The sequence below is a fragment of the Phyllostomus hastatus genome, unplaced genomic scaffold (genome assembly GCF_019186645.2).
Source record: "Phyllostomus hastatus isolate PE091 unplaced genomic scaffold, TTU_PhHast_1.1 phas_contig_40, whole genome shotgun sequence".
Classification (NCBI taxonomy): Eukaryota; Metazoa; Chordata; class Mammalia; order Chiroptera; family Phyllostomidae; genus Phyllostomus; species Phyllostomus hastatus.
Window position 1 is genome coordinate 49,928,301 of NW_025333872.1, and position 21,192 is coordinate 49,949,492.

The 21,192-nt window shown below is 36.1% G+C and overlaps 1 protein-coding gene across 2 annotated transcripts; it reads right to left on the minus strand.

Annotated features, from left to right (window-relative positions):
• Positions 1-248: 248 nt before the first annotated feature.
• On the minus strand, positions 249-21,094 carry COQ3 (coenzyme Q3, methyltransferase). 2 transcript variants are annotated; one of them, XM_045843344.1, is made up of 7 exons: positions 20,963-21,094; positions 10,127-10,253; positions 8,006-8,158; positions 5,882-5,981; positions 4,230-4,472; positions 1,783-1,942; positions 249-590 (listed from the first exon to the last, which is right to left on the minus strand). In XM_045843344.1, exons 1-7 carry the CDS (start codon positions 21,069-21,071, stop codon positions 379-381), a joined length of 1,104 nt encoding a protein of 367 aa, XP_045699300.1. In that variant the 5' UTR covers positions 21,072-21,094; the 3' UTR covers positions 249-378. The 2 variants fall into 2 exon arrangements, with proteins under 2 accessions (XP_045699300.1, XP_045699301.1); XM_045843345.1 differs by lacking the exon at positions 8,006-8,158.
• Positions 21,095-21,192: the final 98 nt, after the last annotated feature.

Genomic DNA, 21,192 nt, shown 5'->3' on the forward strand with positions numbered 1-21,192 from the left:
CAGATAAAAGAACACAGATAACAGATTCCTTTAAGTTAAAACCATATGATATAGCATATATGGATGGGCATATATGATGGAAAATATATGTACATAATCTGTAAAATAAGCAAAATAGGCACACCCTATATATATAACAAAGGCTGAGGAACATAAGCTCCTAAATCACACAATCCCTGGACAAAACTTTTTTATCCATAAAATAATCACCTACAAGTAGCTATTAGATGAAACAACAAAAACTTTTATCCAAGGTTTTTGGCCCTTTTTATTGACTTTCTTTTCTGCATAATCCTTTCTCAAAAATCAAATTGTGTATTTTTTGTATTTGTAAACATCAGGCTTTCAAACCATATCGCAACAGCCTTTTGCAACGATTCATTTCTTCAGCTCGTCATGCACAGCTGGGCTGGTGGAGGTGTCAGCTTGGCGGTCTTCTGTTTCCCCCTTTACAACAAACCCAGCAGGCACTGGGTGCTCCTGTTTCACGGCATGAGCTGCATAGTTAAGGCTGGTATTTTCACTCCAATGCCAATAACCTGAGAAGGGGTTGTAGATCATTCCCACCACAGTTTGAACTGACAGACCATCTGAAAACATATCACAAAGAGTAGATTTAAAAAATATTTGCCTCCCAAATGCCAAAAGTCTCATGCAATTCTCCATATTAAAAAAACATTCCTAATTCAATGGGCAAGAAATACTTTGTAAGCATGTGCTGATCATTCTTTACTGAAGCATAGGACATAAACTCTAAAGCCACCTGCTTGGGTTCAAATCCCAGCTCTGGAACCTATTAGGTGACCCTGGGCAAGTTGCTTCACCATTCTGAATTTCAGTTTTCTCACATGGACAGAATATTTATCCTGGAGTTATTAGAATTACATGAGATATATGTATAAAGTAGCACAGCACTTGGAATTTGGTAAGTACTCAATAAGCATTAGCTGTGTTTAGAAAATACTTGCCAACAAGTAATGGTTCCTATGAAGCATCTTCAAAACATTTTTTAACTCTATTTTCAACAAGGTGACTTGCAGAAGTCTTTAGAACTTACTACTGCATTGGGCTGATAATATTCCAAGTAAAATCATGTTTACTGATATACAGTTTTATGAACAAAAACCATGAGACATACATGAGCCTAAGTACTTAACAGGAATACCAAATGCCAAATAAATAAACTGATAAATGTTATTGCTTGACAGGAATTCAACACATAAATCCAATGTTAACAGTGAGTGCAGCCGAGCTAGGCATCACAAGGCGTACAATGAAGAGACATAGTTTGACTTCAAGAACCTTACAGGCCAGGAAGGGGCTTGAAGACACCAAATTAACCATTGTATGAGGCATGCTTTAAGTAGCATAAAATACATAAAACTTGACAAGGAAATTCAAAATATATCTGAGTATGGGGGGGATCCAAAAAAACAATACATGAGTGAAGCTGACACAAGGAGGGCTCAACGGGACAGACTCAGGGCATGTAAGTAATCCACATTTGCATCATCCTTAAATAAGTGAGAGCTAAACAGCCAAAAGGTATGCATGGGTCACCTATGATTTGCTTGGCCCTGGGCTAGGTGCCAAGGTGAGAGAGAGGCGGTTTCTAATATTTAACCCTCAGGTCAAGGAGTTTAAGATCCAGTTGAGGAGATGAAACAAACATCCAAAGAACTGTGGCCTCTTTAATTAAATGCTATGTTGTGTGATTAATAATTATAAGTGCATTGAAAGTTCAGGTAGGCCTTGAAAATTGGAAAAATTCTTAATACTCACTTGATTCCAGAATGCTCTCTAGATTTTCGGGTGAAACAAACTTCTCCCAGGTATGAGTACCTTTTGGTACAATGCCTGCAATCTGCTCTGAAAAAACAATTCCCAAGGCATAGGACAGCTGTGTTTTGTTGATTGTAGTGATGAATAAAGAACCGCCAGGCTAAAACACACATGTATAGAAGCAAAATTTTAAATGTCAAGAGCATCAGTTAGGTAAAGGCTTGGCTTCCCCCACCCTCCTCCTTCTTTCTGAATAATTTAAGTGTAGTTAAGATACATAAGTATGAATAAAATAAAATTTACCAAAACAGCATTTTTTTTCTCTTGGGAAATTCATTACTAAAGTCAATCCACTACTGATACACTCGCTGAGTTTATGCAACAGTGCTTACAACTCTTAAAATCATACATTACTATGACTTATATTTATAGTATATGCATTGCTTTGTACAGATCAAATGCTTTATAATAAAAGTATAGAAATGGGATCAGGCTGCTCTTCCTTGTATCCACATTTATGATTTAATATGTGTCCATGCTGTTTTCTCTTAGGTGCTGAGGCTGTCTCACTTCTTTGGTACAGCATACAGCTACACATGCAGGTGGGCGACACCAGTAGCTGTTCTTAGACAAAAACACTAATATTAAGGTTTGAAAATGTTTTGATTTCATTAGTATAAAGCAGGGATTTTCAACTGGTGTGCCTCAAGGATTTTTAAACCATGCAATACCTGGCTATTTAGTCTGGGGCACTGACCTCTTTTCCCTCAGATTGTCAAATAAAAAAATAACAATAACCAACACAACAATAGCCACCTGGTGTGAATAAATCAAAATTATTCTGATTTTTTGTCAGATTGGCAAAAGTTATATTTTTTGTTGTGCTGCAGAATATTAGTAATTAGTTTATGTTTGCCATGAGATAAAAAGGTAGAAAGAATATAAAGAGATCAAGATAATCATTTTAAATGACTACAAACCATTTATGCAGCTGTTCAGTCTGCCATTTTTTAGTGACTATATTTAGTATTTCCTATATTTATTCCCACAAATAGCAAGGGCATTAGCACCTCCTCCCTCTTTTACACATTCTCATTAGTCTAGTGAGGGTAAAATGCCAAAGAGACTCTGCAAAATAATCATATTACTACATACAGGGTGGGCAAAAGTAGATTTATAGTTGTTTGTATGGAAAATACTACAGTAATTAGTAAATAACAATAATACAGGAATAAACTCTGTGTTTTGCATACTCACAACTGTCAAGCTACTTTGGTCCCACCGTGTATGTGCATATATAGGACAGAGAGAAAGAATACATCTCAGATACCACCCCAAACCAAAACTAGGAAAGGGGAGGCCCTGAAATATTGCCAAGCATACTTAAACTAAACACTGGAATATCAAACACGATTTCATCACACATCGTAACTTTTCTCTACAAAACTCCAGTACTCTAAAATATCTTCTTAAAAATCACTTATGAGTCAATTATATCTCAATAGAGCTAGGAAAAAAATTGTTAAAAGTAGGGGAAACTAGGTGAAGCATATATGCAAACACTCTACAATTTTTTGCTGTTTTTTTATAAATCTAAAATTATTCAAAAGAAAAACCATTTTAAAAAATTCTCTTTAGGTAAGGACTAAGCATTGTATTCTTTTAGCTCTTGACCTTAGGGTGTTACCTCTTAAATATAAAAACAACAGAGTTATAGAGTAATAACAGCAATAATACTTTAGGGATATTTATTAGAAGAAAATTTGGAATCATTTTCAGAAGACTAAATCTGTGGCAAATTATATAAGGATAATAATGGGAAAAACAATATTTGGAATCAAAAGATGTAGCTTTAAACCCCACTGCGGTATCTAGTGACCTTTAACTTAAAAAACAAGTGACTTTTGACATCTCCCAAATTCTGATCTTCACTGGTCAAAGGAAGTCATCATAATGTTGGCCTTACCTTCCTAACCTGGTTGTAGGTCAGACCAGATGAGATCATATGCAGGAAGTATTCTTTTACAAGCTGAAAACTGTTATACATATCACCTACAGAGTACTTGACAAATGCTATCTAAGTCAATTTATGCTAATAATGATTTTTATTGATTTTAAAATATTAATCCAAATGAATTTTTCCTAGTTATTGTCATTCAATGTCTATTAGATATTTAATCTAGGCTATGCCAACAGGAAAATACCACTATAAATCTTTTGGATGTATTACAATGTTCAGCACCAACATTTTTCAAGCTCCCTGAACATCAAGACACCAGATATGGAAAACCCCAGTACTAAAGGCAACCTGAGAGGCAGATGTAATCCCCAGCAGAGATGCTGTTCCCTATTCATGGCTTCCTGGTTTCAAGTATTATGAAACATTGCTATGGCTACATATATACACTGAAAAGAAAAATCAAACAAGTAAACTCCATAAGTCTTACTTTTAACACTTGACAGCAGCACTGTATAAAAGTTTCCAGATCAACCACATGCTCTACAACTTCAGAAGCTACAACAGCATCAAACGTTTCTGCAGTCTCTTCCACAATCTCTTCTAGGGAACACGCTCTGTACTCTACCCTCTTATCCAGAACTGGATCAAATGACTTATGGTGCTGTGCTGTCTCAATGTTCTCATCCACAGGATCAATTCCAATAACTGAAGCCCCAAGCCGCCCTAGAGGCTAATGGTGTAAAAAAACTGTTACCCTCAGGAAGAAAATAGAATGTGTGTTAGCAATAAAAAGCTTATCAAAAGGCAACAAGATTAACCACGAGGGGATAATTACTGGAGATCGTTTATGGGTACAAGGAAATTTGATAAAGCATCTTCTCTAGTTTGTACACATATGAAAATTTCCATGATAAAAAGCTGAAAAGTGAGAGCAATAATCACAACAACAGAAAATTCATCAAGAACTACTTGAGAGTTGTAAAAAAAATGATTTATATTCTCCAGGTACATTTATTATGCACATAGTATTGACATGTTTAAAGTATAATAAGTGTAACATTATAAAAACAGCTGATTTTCTGATATTCAAATTGTCAAATTTTCTTGATAGCTTTTTCAGCAACCGACTAGGAATGATTGATTCTTCACAGCTAAGCCTTCTTTCAACTTTTATATTCAACCACTTCCCATGAAATGCCCAAGTTTTTAAACACGGTTTTAATATTTATCAAAACTCACATAGCATTTATTTTACAACTCTTTAGTTAAACTATTTTAACTTCAGAGACATAAGATTTGCAATAATACACTGAAAAGATTGTAGAACACATAACACATACAACAAAATCTTATTCATAATTTGATACATCACCTATTCTTGATTCTAAGAAATGTATTTTCACATATTTCATATTTCCTGAAATGTTATCATTGATATCAGAGAAACCAGCCCACTGCCATATAAAGAACATGCTTTTCGTGCATGTGGACACTTAGCTATGCATCAAACGCCTCTGGCAGCCTCACAACGTGCTCTCATGGACCTCAACAGCACCACACCCCGCTGAGCCCCCACTTACACTTATATCCTACACTGCGGCTTCAAGTACCTTTCAAAGATCAGATTATGGTGCAGCATTGAAACAAAAAGTTACTGTGTTGATAGAAGAATGCAAAATAAAGCTGCAGAGCATAAATTTACTATAAGCTAAAGCAAATCTTCACAGAGAGAATGGGCATTCTTCCAAGCACTCTAAAGCACCTGAGAAGGGAAAAGTTCCATAAGCAGGCAAAACTGTTAGGTTTTGATATTAACCAAAAGGGAAAAGAACAGCTTGTCATTGCATCTAAACCAGTGGAAATTGCCTAATCTCTTGGGGTAGAAGAGACAACAAAATTGCCAAAGTCATTATTCAAATGAGTAGTGCCTCATTTTTGTGTAGAAAAAAAAACCCTCGCTATAATTTTCTGAAATTTTTATATTTAAAAAATATATTACTTTTATAATCATAAATATTTTTAAAACATTAGGCATTTTAATAAACAATATTATTTGTTAAAAGGATAAATGAGGCATAAGCCCCCTTCTTAAACTTTTTTTCCCCGTTAAAAATGGCAGGAGAATTGTAAATCACTTACTTCAGTTAACAATCCACCACCACAGCCAACATCAAGAATCTTCATCCCAGACAAAGGTTTTCCTGGCTGGTGATTAGCAATTGTTTTTAAAAGATTGTCTCTTTTTAAAAAATTCAAAACATATAAAAATTATATCAATTAAGTCTTAAAATGTACAATTTTCAATAAAATATTTAACTCATTTTAAACCGATTAATGATTTGGGGGTAAACAGGTCTTTTATTTTCAGCATTAAATAGCTATGTTTATAGGATATTTTTAATTTATTGACTTGAGAGAGAGAGAGAAAGAGCAGGAGAGAACATGACAGAGCAAGAGAAGCATCAATTTGTTTTCCCACCTAACCGGGGACTGAACCCACAGTCTTGGTGTATCAGGACAACACTCTAACCAGCTGAGCACCCGAGCAGGACAAGATATTTTTAATAACCAAAAGCAGGAGGTTTAAAGTAAAACTCTTGAAGTAATCTAGCAATAATTATGACCTAATTATTTTAGTTAATCTAAAGAAAAACTTTTCAAGTAATCTCGTTTACATTAACCTAATCTATTTGCCTGAGATATCACGTCACCTACTAACTACACTGTCGGTACTGCTACACCCATTTCATGTCTGCGACAAACAGGGTACTTCACAGGGCTTAGAAGAAGCAGATTGGAGATCTGTATTTTCAGAATTTGCCTGTATTCCCTTCTAAATTGAGTTTCTTTTAATCTTCTAAATTAGTGGTATTATCAGGACCATGTAAACAGGCATCCAAATCAGGTGAACTTAATTCTAAGATAATCATAGCAATGCTTTACTACATGGGCAAACATAAGTGCACATACACACAGTATTGTGAATTAAACTTTTAAGTTGGACTGCATATGAATTCTCATTATACTTATTAACATAAATGTTATATACAATAAGGATATCTTAGGATATCTTTATTGTTATTAAAATTATTAACTTCTAAGAATAACCTAGATAGTGGTTAAGTAGATAACTTCGCAATGTTGTAACACATAGAAAGGACCCATTTCAGCCAAAACGACTCCTTTATATAATAATGTAGATAATATCACTCATCTTCGACGGCTTCCAATTATACTAAGAATTAAGTCTACACTTTCAAACATAACTCGTACTGCCTGGCTGATCTTTTTTACAGTGGTCTGTAAGAGATGGTGTCCCAGTAGTTTGAACAGAGCGGATTTCAAGCTGGAAGGATACTAGAATTATATGGAAGGTTTTCTAAAATCCCACATAGTCTGCAACCCCACAAAGCAATAGGTCCAGAGTGAGACCTGAGAATTCCGTATTTCTAACAAGTTCCCAAGTGGTACTGATGTTGTCAGTCCAGGGCCTACACCTTGAAAACCACTATCTAATCTAAAAACCGACATTTCACTTTCTCTTGGTCTTTCAGCGATCCACAAATTCAGTGGTAATAAAAGGTGCTAATTTCTCTGAGTCATTAAAATCCAATCAGGAGGTTCCTTGATATTCTGTGTCTATTACAGTGCTGTGCCCATGTCAGTTGCTTACAAATGTTTCATGATCAAATAAATGAACAAACGTAAGAATGAATGAACAATTTCTTGAAAAAGGGAATCTAATGAACCCTTCTTGCCTGTACCTCTGACAGTAAACTATAAGTTCCTGAAGTACATGACTATGTTTTGAATGATGAATGTCTCAGTAGCTTCTACAGTGTTTCGCCCCAAGTTCTGTACAAGGTAAGTTCTCGATAAATATTTGCCAATGAGTATTTGTTGAATTGAGCTATCTCCATAGTAGTTCCTTTATCAGGACTGCTTAAAAATCAAAGTTGCTATAAAATGACATTAATGCCATAGGGTCCTAATTCCTTTTCATAAGGATTTAATTCTAATTACCAGATTAGATGTCCAAAACTGCTTCAAGTTAATTTATAAAAGCAGCCTAAAAGTTGGATGATGTTATTTAAAAATTAATGGTTTCAAACAATGGACATTTGAGAGAATCTCTAATTTTTTTAAAGTGAACTTAAGCATGGCATTTTGAACTTAGGTATAAACCAAGAGAAAAATGAATGGAAAAAATCAATTATTAAAAAGACTTGCATTTTAAAAGACTTAGAATTTGTGTAGTATTACCTAATAAATGGCACCCTCAGGTCATTCATAGAATGAAGAGGTGCATATACTCCTTGCTCATCCCACCATTTGTGAGCCAGGGCCAGGAAGGTTTTTACCTCACTGCTATCTACAGTGGTTCGAGAAGTACTATATGGTCTTGTCCAAGGGTATCTAAGAGGTCAAAATAAAGAAACAGGCAAAAACTGGTGTTTTTACAAATGTAACATGAATATATTATATAGAAAGACATTCTAATTTACAATTTATTACATTCTAAGTTACATGTATTGCTCATTTTTGATGCTTCAAAACCAAGTTTCCTTATAATCACACTGCTTATAAATACACCTTTATTCACAGATGAAACAAAATTAATTTGCTTTCAAAGTTAAGTTACAATGAAAATGAAACTATAAAACTTGGCCTTCTGAGTCACATTTAATAGTAGCAGTAGTAGCAGCAGTAGCAGTAACCATTTATTGAGCATTTATTAGATGCCATTACTGTTTAAGAGCTCAACATATGTCATCTCATTTACTCTTCCTGGCAACTTTTTATAAGGTAGGTATGTGCTACTACTACTAACTCTATTACATAGATAAGAAAAGGGAAGCTCAGAGAGATTAAGTGGCAGAGCCAGGATTTGAACCCAGGTGCCCCATCTTCTCCTCCTCATGTCTACTGCCATCACCCTAGTCCAAGCTCCCATCATCTCTGGTTTGAATCATTATCCTAGCCTTCTGATTAGTTTGCCTGCTTCCTACCTCACCCTCCTCCAATCTGCTCTCCACAACCAGTTCAAACATGGCCTCTGAACTGACCACGTTTGCCCCTTCCTCAGGTACTTTGAATATGTTGTTGCCTCTCCCTGGAACAGTACTCTCACATTACTCCACCCCCCTTGTACACACTAATTCCTTCTCAACTTTTAGCTCTTAGATTGAATGGAACATCATCTAAGAAGTCTTCCCTGATTCTCCAAACTGGGTCATATTCCCCTAATTTAAGTCCCATACAACTTCATACTTTTTCATGGGGCTGTGTGATTATTTGATCCTGTCTCCCCACTTCACATAAGCACTCTGAGAGAAAGGCATGGACTGTCTTGCTCACCACTTTATACCTGGAACATTTCCTGGAACACAGCTGGTGCTCAGGAAACATTTGTCAATTGACTAATCTGAGGGAGGAGGCCCAGAAAAGTATATAATTCAATTAAAAAAAAGTTTTTTAATCAGATGGGATCAAACGGGGACTAAACAGGGATCAGACAGACAACTATACCAAGTTCCAGATCAAAGTACACGATAGGAAAATCCTCCACAGGTTCTTGGGTAAAAGAGAATAAGGTTGTTACGTTAAAATAGGTAGTGCCGTTCACATTTTTACTGTTTTTCTTAGCTACGTTCTACTGGGATTATTTATTATCCTTTTAAGAATTAAATGTCACTCTTTAATATTATCTTTTGAATATTACCCTCCTTTTACATGTTTCATGCAAAGGCTGAGTAATCAAGGACTAACTTACAATAGGTAACAGAAGATGGTTGCTCAGTTGACTATAATTATGATTTCACACACACCCAATCTTAAAAGAGCTAGCTCATTTACAAGTAAAAACATGCACTCATACTTTAACCCCATGGAATATTTTTTACAAGATTATAAATTTATAATAAGAATACAGAACGAAATTACTTTGACTCTATCTTGCTACCTTGTACACTTACTTATCCATCTTATTTATCATACTATTTTATTTATGTGGCACCCAAATCATTGATAATTTTAAGCACTGTATTATTTCTGTCCTCTCATAAAGATAACATGAGGAAGTAAAAAGTACTTCTCCAAATCACAGAGTCTTATATTAAAAATAAAAGCTGCCCTTAAATATGGATAAAGGGTATACTCTACACAGAGTATTACAATTTTTCTACACAGTATTACAATTTTCCTGTGGGTTTGAAATATTCCAAATTCAAAAGTTGCTGGAGAAATAAAAATATTTAGATAAAAAGTACCTTAATCAAATCACATGAGCTATTAAATACTGACAGTATTTATTAAACACAACCAATATCAAACTATTATTCACATAATTATGTAAATATTCACCACAGTAATGAATAAACTTACCTGTAACTTTTCATTGTATTCAAGCAGGCAAAATTCGTTCTATAGGATTTGAACCACATAATTCTGTATTCACTGAAAACCCATGGTTTCATTTGTAGAGTCCAACTGAACTGATTTGGTAAATAAACTGAAAAAAAAAATTAAATGTCTAGAGAAAGCACAGTATGAATTCCTAATATACTTGTACTTGAAGAAACTATTTTATATGGCAATCTTATATTACAATGATAAATAAAAGGGTTTATTCCTAATTTTGGATTTTATTCTAAATTGTAAAATATCTTGCATATTAGAATCATCTAATTCTAATCAGACATTTCTGAAACTGTAACTAGTAAAAATAAGTAATGCATCTGTAAAAGTTTTACATGCCATTAATTTTTCCTTCCACATTATGCTGCATAAAATTATTAAAAATGATATTCAAATTAAAAAACTATATTAACTTTCAAACTAGGGTAATATTGGTTATGAGATTATTTATCAAAACTAGTTCAAATTCTGTCACTTCCATTTAGCTACATGAAATGGACTTATATGTATGTTCAACACCCTTCACAAAAAAAAACTCATAAAAATCTTGAAATAACACTCATCCAGTCTGTATGTTCAAACTTACACAGCGACCTGCTTTACGAACTATTTACTCTGCTGCAGAACATTCAGTCATTCAATTTAAACAAAGTAAACCTTAGAGCAAAGAAAATCATCATGATCATTCCATTATGATAAAAAGGACAATCCACCAAGAAGATAAAGCAATACTAAGTGTGTATGTGGTAGACAACAGACTTTCAAAACACATGAAGCAAAAATGGAATTGAGAGAAAAAATAAATCTACAACCATAGCTGGAAACTTCAATATCTTTTCTCAGTGATTGACAGTACCACTAGACAGAAAATCAGCCAGAATACAAAAAAACTGAGTAACACAATCAACCAATAAGATCTCATTGAAATTTATAAAACATTCCATCCAAACAAAAACAAAATGTACATTCTTTTGAGTACGCATGGACCATTCATAATGATAGACCATATCCTGGGATATTGAACAAACCTTCACAACTACAAGATAAGTGAAATCATATGGACCACAGGTGGCAAACACAAGGCCTGCAGGCTGAATCCGGCCCTCCACTTTGTTTTACCCGGCCCATCACCTTGTTTCTACCTGGTGGCAGCACCAAGCTCTCACTTAACTGTTAAGGGGTAGTTACATTTATACAGTCCTAAAATTACATTCAGCCCTTTGAAAGCAACTGCAAGGCTGATGTGGCCCCTGGTGAAAATGAGTTTGACAACCCTGATATAGACTATGTTCTCTAACTGTAGTGGAATCAAACTAGAAATAAATAACACAAACATGAAAAGAAGAAACACTCAGAAATTAACACAATTCTAAACAATCCATGGGTCAAGGCATGTCTCAGGGAAACAAAACTGAAATAAATTAAAATACACAATATAAAAAGTCTGTGGACATAATTTAAGCAGTAGAGGGAAACTTACAGCACTAAATATGCATATTAGAAAAGAAGAAAGGTCTCAAGTCAACAATCTACCATAAGTTATTGTCTTAACAAACTAGAAGAAAAGTGAAATAAACCCAAAGCAATCAGATAAAAGAAAATAATAATAAAAGCAGAAATGAATAATATTTAAAATAAAACAGAATAGATCAAATAAATCAAGCCAAAAGTTAATTCCTCTCAAAGATCAATAAACTTAATAAGGTTCTAGCAAGGCTGATAAAGAAGAGAAGACCTATATTACCAATGTCAGGTATTAAAGAGGGGATAGCACTATGAACCCAAGAGACATAAACAGGATGATAAGGGAATACTAACAACTCTACACAGAATTTTCTGCAATTTAGACAAAATGGACTAATTCCATGAAAACCACAAACTATCAAAACCCATACAAGATGAAATAGGTAGCCTGAATAGTCCTATAACTAGCAAAGAAATTGAATTCATAGCTAAAACCTCCTGAAAAATACATCTCCAGGCTCAGATTGCTTCACTGGTGAATTCTTTCTACCAAACACTTAGAGAAGAAAATACAACCAATTTTACCCAATTTCTTCCAAGAAATAAAAGAGTGAGGAACACCTTCCAGCTCATTTTATTAAGCCAGCATTACTCTGACACAAAAAAAAACAGACAAAGATGAGACAGCAAAGAAAACTGCAGATCAATTTCTCTCATGAACAGACATAAAAATTCTCAGCAATCAATAAATATAATCCAGAAACATATAAAAAACACTATAGTACAACCACGTGGGACTTACTCCAGCTATGCTACGCTAGTTCCATATTAGAAAATCAATGTAACTTACATATTAATAATCAAAAGAAGAAAAATAACATGATTTTATTAACTGGTGTGGACAAAACATTTGACAAAACCACACTCATTTATGATGAAAAATTCTCAGCAAATTAAGAACAGAAGGGAAATTCTTCAATCTTTAGGGCATCCATAAAAATCCTATTGCTCACTTAGTACTTTCAAAACAGTGAGAGACTAAGTGCTCTACCCCTAACATCAGCACCAGGACAAGATGCCCATTCTCTTGATTCCTGTCCAACACAGTACTAAAAATCTTAGCAAGTACAATAAAGAAAAAAAGGAAATAAAAGGCATACAGAATAGAAAGGGAGAAATTAAACTGTCCTCATTTAAAAATAAAATAAAAGCTCTCGGAACTATTATGTGAGTTCAGCAAGGTCAGATTATAAGATCAACACACAAAAAAGTCAATTTTTTCCTATCTACTACTAACAATAAACAATTGGAAAGTAAAACTGAAAATGCTATACCATTTAAAATCAGTCCAGAAAAGAATGAATTACTTTCATTGTTGTATAAATCTAACAAAACAAGTACAGGGTCTATATGCTGAAAATTGACATAAAACACTGATAAAAGAAATCGAAAACCACTTTAACAAAATCCCAATAGCCTCTTTTTTGTAGACATAAACAAGCTAATTCTAAAATTTGTATGAAATGGCAGAAGAAATACAATAGCTAAAACAATATTAAAGAATTATAAAATTGCAGGAATCACAGCACCCAATTTTAAGACTGACCATAGAACTACAGTAATGAAGACAGTGTGCTACTGGAGGGGGACAAACACAGTTCAATGTAGCAGAAGAGAGTCCAGAGGTAAAGAAAGAAAAAAATTCACTCAACTGTTTTTTTTCAACAATGGTGCAAAAACAGTTAAATGCAGGAGAAACAGTCTTCTCAATAAATGATGTTGAAACAATTGGACAAAGAAAACTTCAACCTAAATTTCATATCTTATACAAAAATGAACTTGAAATGGATAATTGACCTGAATGCAAACCTATAAAGCTTTTAGATGAAAATATAGAAGATCTTCGAGACTTAGGGTTAGGCTAGGGTTTTTACATCTCACACCAAAAGCACAATCCTTTTATAAAAAGTGATTAAATTAAACTTAATCAAAAATAAAAATTTTTGCTCTGAAAAAGACCCTATTAAGAAAAAGAAAAGTAACAGACTGGCAGGAAATATTTCCAGAACACATGTCCCACAAAGGACTTCTATCTGGAATAGGTGAGGTTATTCTTTGAACTCAACAGTATGAAGCAAAACACAACTCCCATGTTTTTAAAAAAGCAATCCAATTATAAATGGACATGAACATACATTTCATCAAAGAGGATATACAAATGCAAATAAGCACATGAAGCAATGTTACATATCAATAGCCATTAGAGGAATACAAAGGAAAGCTTCTATATACCTATTACAATGGCTAAAATTTAACCACCCTGATATTACCAAGTGTGAACCAGGTAATGAGGCAAGTATATCTTTTATATATTGCTGGTGGAAATGTAAATGGTATAGACACCATGGAAATCAGTTTAGTAATTTTTCGTAAGGTTAAACATACATTTATCACACAACCCAGCATTTGCAACACTAGGCACTTATCCCAGAGAAGTAAAAGCTATGTCCAGACAGAAATCTGTATAAAAATGGTCATAGTAAGTTTATTCATAATAGTCAAAAACTGGAAACACCTAAAATACACTATAATAGGTGACGGGTTAAAGAAACCATTGTGGTATATCTGCATTGTGAAATACAACACAGAAATAAAAAGGAATGAAGTATTGCTACACACAGTTTGGATAAATTTCAAGCGTATTTATGCTGAGTGGGGAACAAAAACAATTTCAGAAGGTACATACTGTATCATGGTTGATTCCATGTTGAAATGGCAATGTTCTATTAATGAAGAACAGATCAGTGACTGCCAAGGGTTAAGGCTGGGGTTAGGATCTGACCGTAGAAAAGTAGTACCTGGTAATTTCTCCGTGATTATGGAGAAGTTCCATATCCTGATTGTAGTAGTTGTTATACAAACCTCTACATGTGGTCACACACACATGTACAGAGTGCATGTAATGGTGGTAAAATCCAAACTAGGTCTGTAGTTTAGTTAATAGTATTTATTATACTACTGTCAATTTCCTGGTTTTGACAATGTACTATGTACGGTTAATAAGATGTTATCACTAAGGAATTGGTGAAGGGCATATGGAAATTCTCTGTACTATTTTTGCAACTTATCTTAAATTATGAAAAAAATTTAATTAATTAAAAAGTACAAGGGGCTCACTACAAAGCTCTCTGACTCCTGACTCTAGTCATCCAGTTTTCCTCTTTGGAGGCAACCAGTGTTACTAGATTTGTATGTAAGCTTCTAGAGATATTTTATACATATGCCTCTTTTGTATATCAGTTTCTCTCCTATCTTCTTCAAAATGTAGCACAGTATACATTCTTCTGTACCTTAAGTTTTTCACCAATGCATCTTTTTTAAAAAAATATTTTATTTATTTATTTTTAGAGAGGGAAGGGATGGAGAAAGAGAGTGAGAAACATCAATGTGTGGTCGCTGGGGGCCGTGGCCTGCATCCCAGGCGTCTGCCCTGACTGGGAATCGAACCTGCAATGCTTTGGTTCACAGCCTGTGCTGATTCCACTGAGCTACACCAGCCAGGGCTTACCAATGCATCTTAAAAGATTTTTTCATAACAGAACATAAGGAGCTTCCTTTTATAGGGCTGCATGCCTATCTCATAACTTACTAAATAGCCTCCCTATTAATGGATATTTATTTAGGTTATTTCTAATTTTTTTGCTATTTCAAAAACATAAGACTGAATTACATACACAATTACATATGAGTTACATATGATATATATCTATAGTTTGAGAGTACCTGTAGATAAAATCCCAGGAATTGTTGTGTCAAATGGCAGACGCATTTATAAATGTATAATTGCCACTGACAGATGTTTAATTCCATGGGTAATATATGAGTATTTCTAGTGCTGGTTTCCCCACAGTGATAACACATTTGAGAGTCACCCATGTAATGTATTATCAAATATTTTTATCTTTGCTAGTCTAATAGGTGAAAATGTTATCTCAGTGTAGTTCCAATTTACCACGAGGTTAAGTGTCTTCTCTTAAGTTTGATGGTATGTTGATTTGACACTTCACACTGGAGAGAATGGCCATCATAAACAAGGCAAAAAACAAGTGTTGGAGAGGATGTGGAGAAAAGGGAACCCTAGTGCACTGTTGGTGGGATTGCAGACTGGTTCAGCCCACTGTGGAAAACAGTATGGAGTTTCCTCAGAAAACTAAACATGGAACTACCTTTTGACCTGGCAATTCCACTGCTAGGATTATATACTCAGAACCCTGAAACACCAATCCAAAAGAACCTATGCATTCCAATGTTAATAGCAGCACAATTTACAATAGCTAAGTGCTGAAAGTAACCTAAGTGCCCATCAGTAAATGAATGGACCAAAAAACTATGGTACATTTACACAGTGGAATACTAACAGCAGGAAGAAAGAAGGAGCTCCTGCCTTTGCAACAGCATGGATGGAACTGGAGAGCATTATGCTAAGTGAAATAAGCCAGGCAGTGAAAGACAAATACCATATGATTTCACCTTTAAGTGGAACCTAATCAACAAAACAAACAAGGAAGCAAAATATAACCCGAGATGTTGAAATTAACAACAAACAGACAGTAACCAGAGGGGAGATGAGAGGATAATGGGGGGGAAAGGGTGAAGGGTTTTCAGGAACACATGGACACATGGACAAAACCAAGGGGGAGGGGTGGAGTCAGGGGAGGGGATAGCTGGGGTGGTGGGGAGTGGTGGGAGGAAAAGGCAGACAACTGTACTTGAACAACCATAAAATACAAAAATAGAAAAATAAATTTAAAAAATCAACCCATAAAGTTAAATAAAAAGTTTAATGTTATGTTGGTTTGAATGTTTGTGTCCCTATCCCCCCCAATTCTTTTAAGTATATTTTATTAATTATGCTATTATAATTGTACTGATTTTTTCCTCCCCTTTATCCCCCTCCTCCCTGTGCCACCCCCTCACCTTCCAGCTTCCTCCCCCACCACAGTTCATGTCCATGGTTTATACATATAAGTCCTTGGCTTCTACATTTCCTACACTATTCTTAACCTCCCCCTGCCTATTTTGTGCCTACCTATTCTGGTTCTTATTCCCTGTACCTTTTCCCCCCACTCTCCCACTCCCTCTCCCCACTGATAACCCTCCTTGTGATCTCCACTTCTGTGATTCTGTTCCTGTTCCAGTTGTTTGCTTACTTTTTGTTTTTTAGGTTAAGTTGTTGATAGTTGTGAGTTTGTTGTCATTTTACGGTTCATAGTTTTGATCTTCTATTTCCTATATAAGTCCCTTTAACATTTCACATAATAAGGGCTGGGTGATGATGAACTCATTTAACTTGACCTTACCTGGGAAGTACTTTATCTGCCCTTCCATTCTAAATGATAGCTTTGCTGGATAGAGTAATCTTGGTTATAGGTCCTTACCTTTGATGAACTCCTTTAACTTAATCTTACCTGGGAAGCACTTTATCTGCCCTTCCATTCTAACTGATAGCTTTGCTGGATAGAGTAATCTTGGTTATAGGTCCTTACCTTTCATGACTTGGAATACTTCTTTCCAGCCCCTTCTTGCCTGTATGGTTCCTTTTGAGAAATCAGCTGATAGTGTTATGGGCACTCCTTTGTAGGTAACTCTCCTTTTCTCTTGCTTTTCAGATTCTCTCCTTATCTTTAATATTGGGTAATTTAATTATGATGTGCCTTGGTGTGCTCCTCATTGAGTCCAATTTCTTTGGGACTCTCTGGTCTTCCTGGAAGTCTATTTCCTTTGCCAGATTAGGGAAGTTTTACTTCATTATTTGTTCAAGTAAGTTTTCAATATCTTGCTCTTGTTCTTCTCCTTCTGACACTCCCATGATTCGGATGTTGGGATGCTTAAAGTTGTTCCATAGGCTCCTAAGCCTCTCCTCATTTTTTAGCATTCTTGTTTCTTCATTCTGTTCTGGTTGGATGTTTATTTCTTCCTTTTGTTCCAAATCATTGAGTCCTGGTTTCCTTAATTTCACTGTTGGTTCCGTATATATTTTGCTTTGTTTCACATTGTGTAGCCTTCATTTTTTCACTTTGCAGCTGAGCTCAATCAATTCTATGAACATCCTAATTACCAGTGTTTTGAACTCGGCATCAGACAGATTGGCTGCCTCCTCATCACTTAGTTCTATTTCTGGAGTTTTTATTTGTTCTTTCATTTGGGCCATATTTCTCTGTCTAGGGGCCTCTGTTACATGTAAGGGGGTGGATCCTAAGGTATTCACCAGGGCTGGGCAACCCTCTTTGCTGCATTGTGGCGCTGTTTGTGGGGGAGGGGTCTGAGAGGGAACAATGGTGCTCTTGTCCCACTTTCTATGATTTCCCTAGTTTCCCACAAGCGGTTTGTACCCTTTCAGATGCTGATTCGCAGGTAGGTGGGTTTGTGCATGTTTTAGTACCCTGTGAGTCTTTCCAATGAACTTTCCTGTCAGGTTGGGAGTTTCTTCTGCTGCCACAGTCCCCACAGATTTTGTAATGCCTGTGGTTTTGAGTCTTCAGTTTCCCAGCACTGACAACCTGGGGTTCAAGGTCTGTCTCACCCCCTCATTGTTCCCCTGGGCTTGTCTGAACTTGAAAGTGGGATTGCCTGCCCTGGTCTGCCAGCAGCTGCCACCTTGCTTCTTGTCCTCTCTGCCCATTTCCACCCCTCCTACCATCTGGATGAATATTTCTTTAACTCCTTGGTTGTTAGACTTCCATGCAAGTTTTTCTGGCAGTTATGGTTAGTTTTTAAATTGGTTGTTATCCTTCTTTTGGTTGTGTGAGGAAGTGAAATGTTTCTGTCTATGCCTCCATCTTGGTCAGAACCTTTCAAATACTTATCCTAGCCCCCAAGTTGAAGGTATTGGATGGGCCTTTGTGAGGTGATTAGATCACAAGGGTAGAGTCCTCATGATTGGTATAGTGCCCTTATAAAAGAGATCTCAAGAGGACAGAGCAAGAAAGCTCCATCTATGAACCAGGCAGTGGACTCTCACCAGACCCAGAATTGTGGGATTCCCAGTCTTCAGAGTTATAAGAAATACATTTCTATAGCTAATAAGCCAACAGGTCTGAGGTATTTTGTTACAGCAGTTCCCATGGACTAAGACAAAAGGTTATTTGTATTTATATTTCATGTCTTGTGTTTTATCTGAAGTATCTGTACTACCTTTTATTTTTATTTTGTTAAAGATCTTTATTTCTTTTTAGAGGGGACAGGAGGGAGAAAGAGAGGAAGAGAAACATCAATGTGTGGTTTCCTCTCAGGACCTGGCCTGTAACCCAGGCATGCACTCTGTACTTCTCAGGCCAGCACTCAATCCACTGAGACACACCAGCCAGGGCTGTACTACCTTTTAAAACCCAGTTCAAATACCACCTACTTTATGCCTTTAGGTAGGTAAAGGAGATATTATTAGAGAAAAATGTAAACTGTAATACACAGGTAAGGATATATATCTAAAGTATTATTATGAAGCTGAGCCTTAGAGATTTTAGCACTATTCCTGCTCCCTGCTCAGTGATGACCCCATCTTCTCCTCACCTCTCCCATATTTGGCAAATTAGTCCCTTAGTCATCAATATTGCCAGAATAACCAAGAGCTTAAAAAACTGCATCTGCACAACTGAGAGAAACTAATTCAGTTTTTATTAACAAATAGGATGCTACCAATTCCTTCTCTACGTTGAATCTGTGATCATTCTGGTATTTGAGATTTTAAAAGAATGGGGAGAGATTTCATTTACTTCAAAAGTCATTTATTTAGCTCCTATCATTAAATAAAGACCCTAACCTGCCAATACCTAACAGCAATCATCATTTATTATCTGGATTACCAAGGCTTCATTGAGCTTAGTCTTGCTTGCCTCAGTGCTACTTTCTACACAAATGCTAAGTGTTATTTCTTAAACACAAATCTGATTATGTTGCTCCTTCTGTAATTTCCTACTGTCCTCAAAGTCAATCACAAGAGGTATACCTGGCCTTTCATGGACTTGTCATGGCCTAAAAAGTCTACTGTCTCATCCCTTGCCACTCTCTGCCCTCATCTCCAGCCTCCAACCCACACCACTTTTCAAGGAACACTTTGCTGTTTTCCAGAAACCTCCTCAAAGATATTCAAGCTAGTACCTTTGGCCATTCCTGCTTCTAAAACTGGCCAACTCCTTCAAGACAGCTCCCTAAATATCTGTTTAAGAGGGCCCCCAAATATGTATTAGGTGCTCCTTCTATGTGCACTTCCATAATTTGGAAATATTTATATTGTATTTTTTCTAAATTTCTGATTATAAAAAACATCTTTACTTTAAAAAACTGCAAAAAGTATATAACGAATGATAAAATGAGAGATCACCAACTCCACCACAGGTAATCACTGCTAAAATTTTTATGTATCTCTAGCCCCTCTCTGTATCTTCATCTATATATCTCTAATTCATAATACACACTGATTTGTAACACTTTCTTAACACTATACCCTAATCATTTTTCTAAGTGGATACACATTGATTTAAATCATCCTTTTTATTGGCTACACTTTTTCACTGTATGAGAATACCAACTTAACTCTATTGGAGGGCCTGCCTTTACGTTTCTTTCTTTCTTATTATATAAAGCATAGTTGTATCCTAACATTTTTTAAAGAGACCCTTGAGCTATCTTTCATTTTAAAATTCCCAGTGTCTGACATACAGTATTTATTAAATGAGTTCCGTGTAAAGGATGAACTTAACTTTCTAGTTAACACTGGGAACAAAAAAATCAAACTGTCTTCCACAAGCATCAGGTTCAATACGTTATTTTCTTAACCTTTGCCAATATGCTCCGTTGAATTAACCTATTAATCAAAACGTAGAATAATTGCTTTAAATTCTTTCTGAAAAGAGGCAAGTACAAACAATACACAAAGACAACGTAATTAGTAACTATAAGACAACAGCTGGTGTCCCTTCCCGATGTGGCAGAGGAAGAAAGCCTACGACCTTGACATTCCGCCGGGCACAGCGTACTCGCCAGCTCCTAAGGAACTCAACCAAGATGAGACAAAAGTCAGAGGATCTATGGCGGCGGCCCGCGGGCTGCGCTCTCCCCGGCCAGCACAAATTCTAGGCTATTTTTCCCAGCCTCTGGGAAGAGAAAAGCGACAGCCCAGAAGGGCCATTTAAGGGACAGTGAGAGCCGGACCGAAAGTAATCAAGGGTCTTTTAAGGATCCCGCAGGGAGGCCAGCGACAGCCCTCCTCTCTCCCGCGCCTGCGCACAGTAGCTGTTACGCGCGGCGGACTGTGTGCGGGAAACCTCCACACTTACTTACCCGCCGACGTGGTTAAGCGAGAACAGTCAGCTTGTGTACCCTGACACCCCGACTTAAACACTCCTAAAAAAAGACCCCCGGAGGAGCTTAGCTTGCGGGTTCCCCACATCGCGCGTAGAGGACCAACCTCTTTTCCGGTCCCTCCTGCAAAAGATCCCCAACAGAAAGGTTCCGAGATGCACTCTCGCGCAGCCAGGAGTCAATCAAATCATGGTTGCGTTATTAGTGGT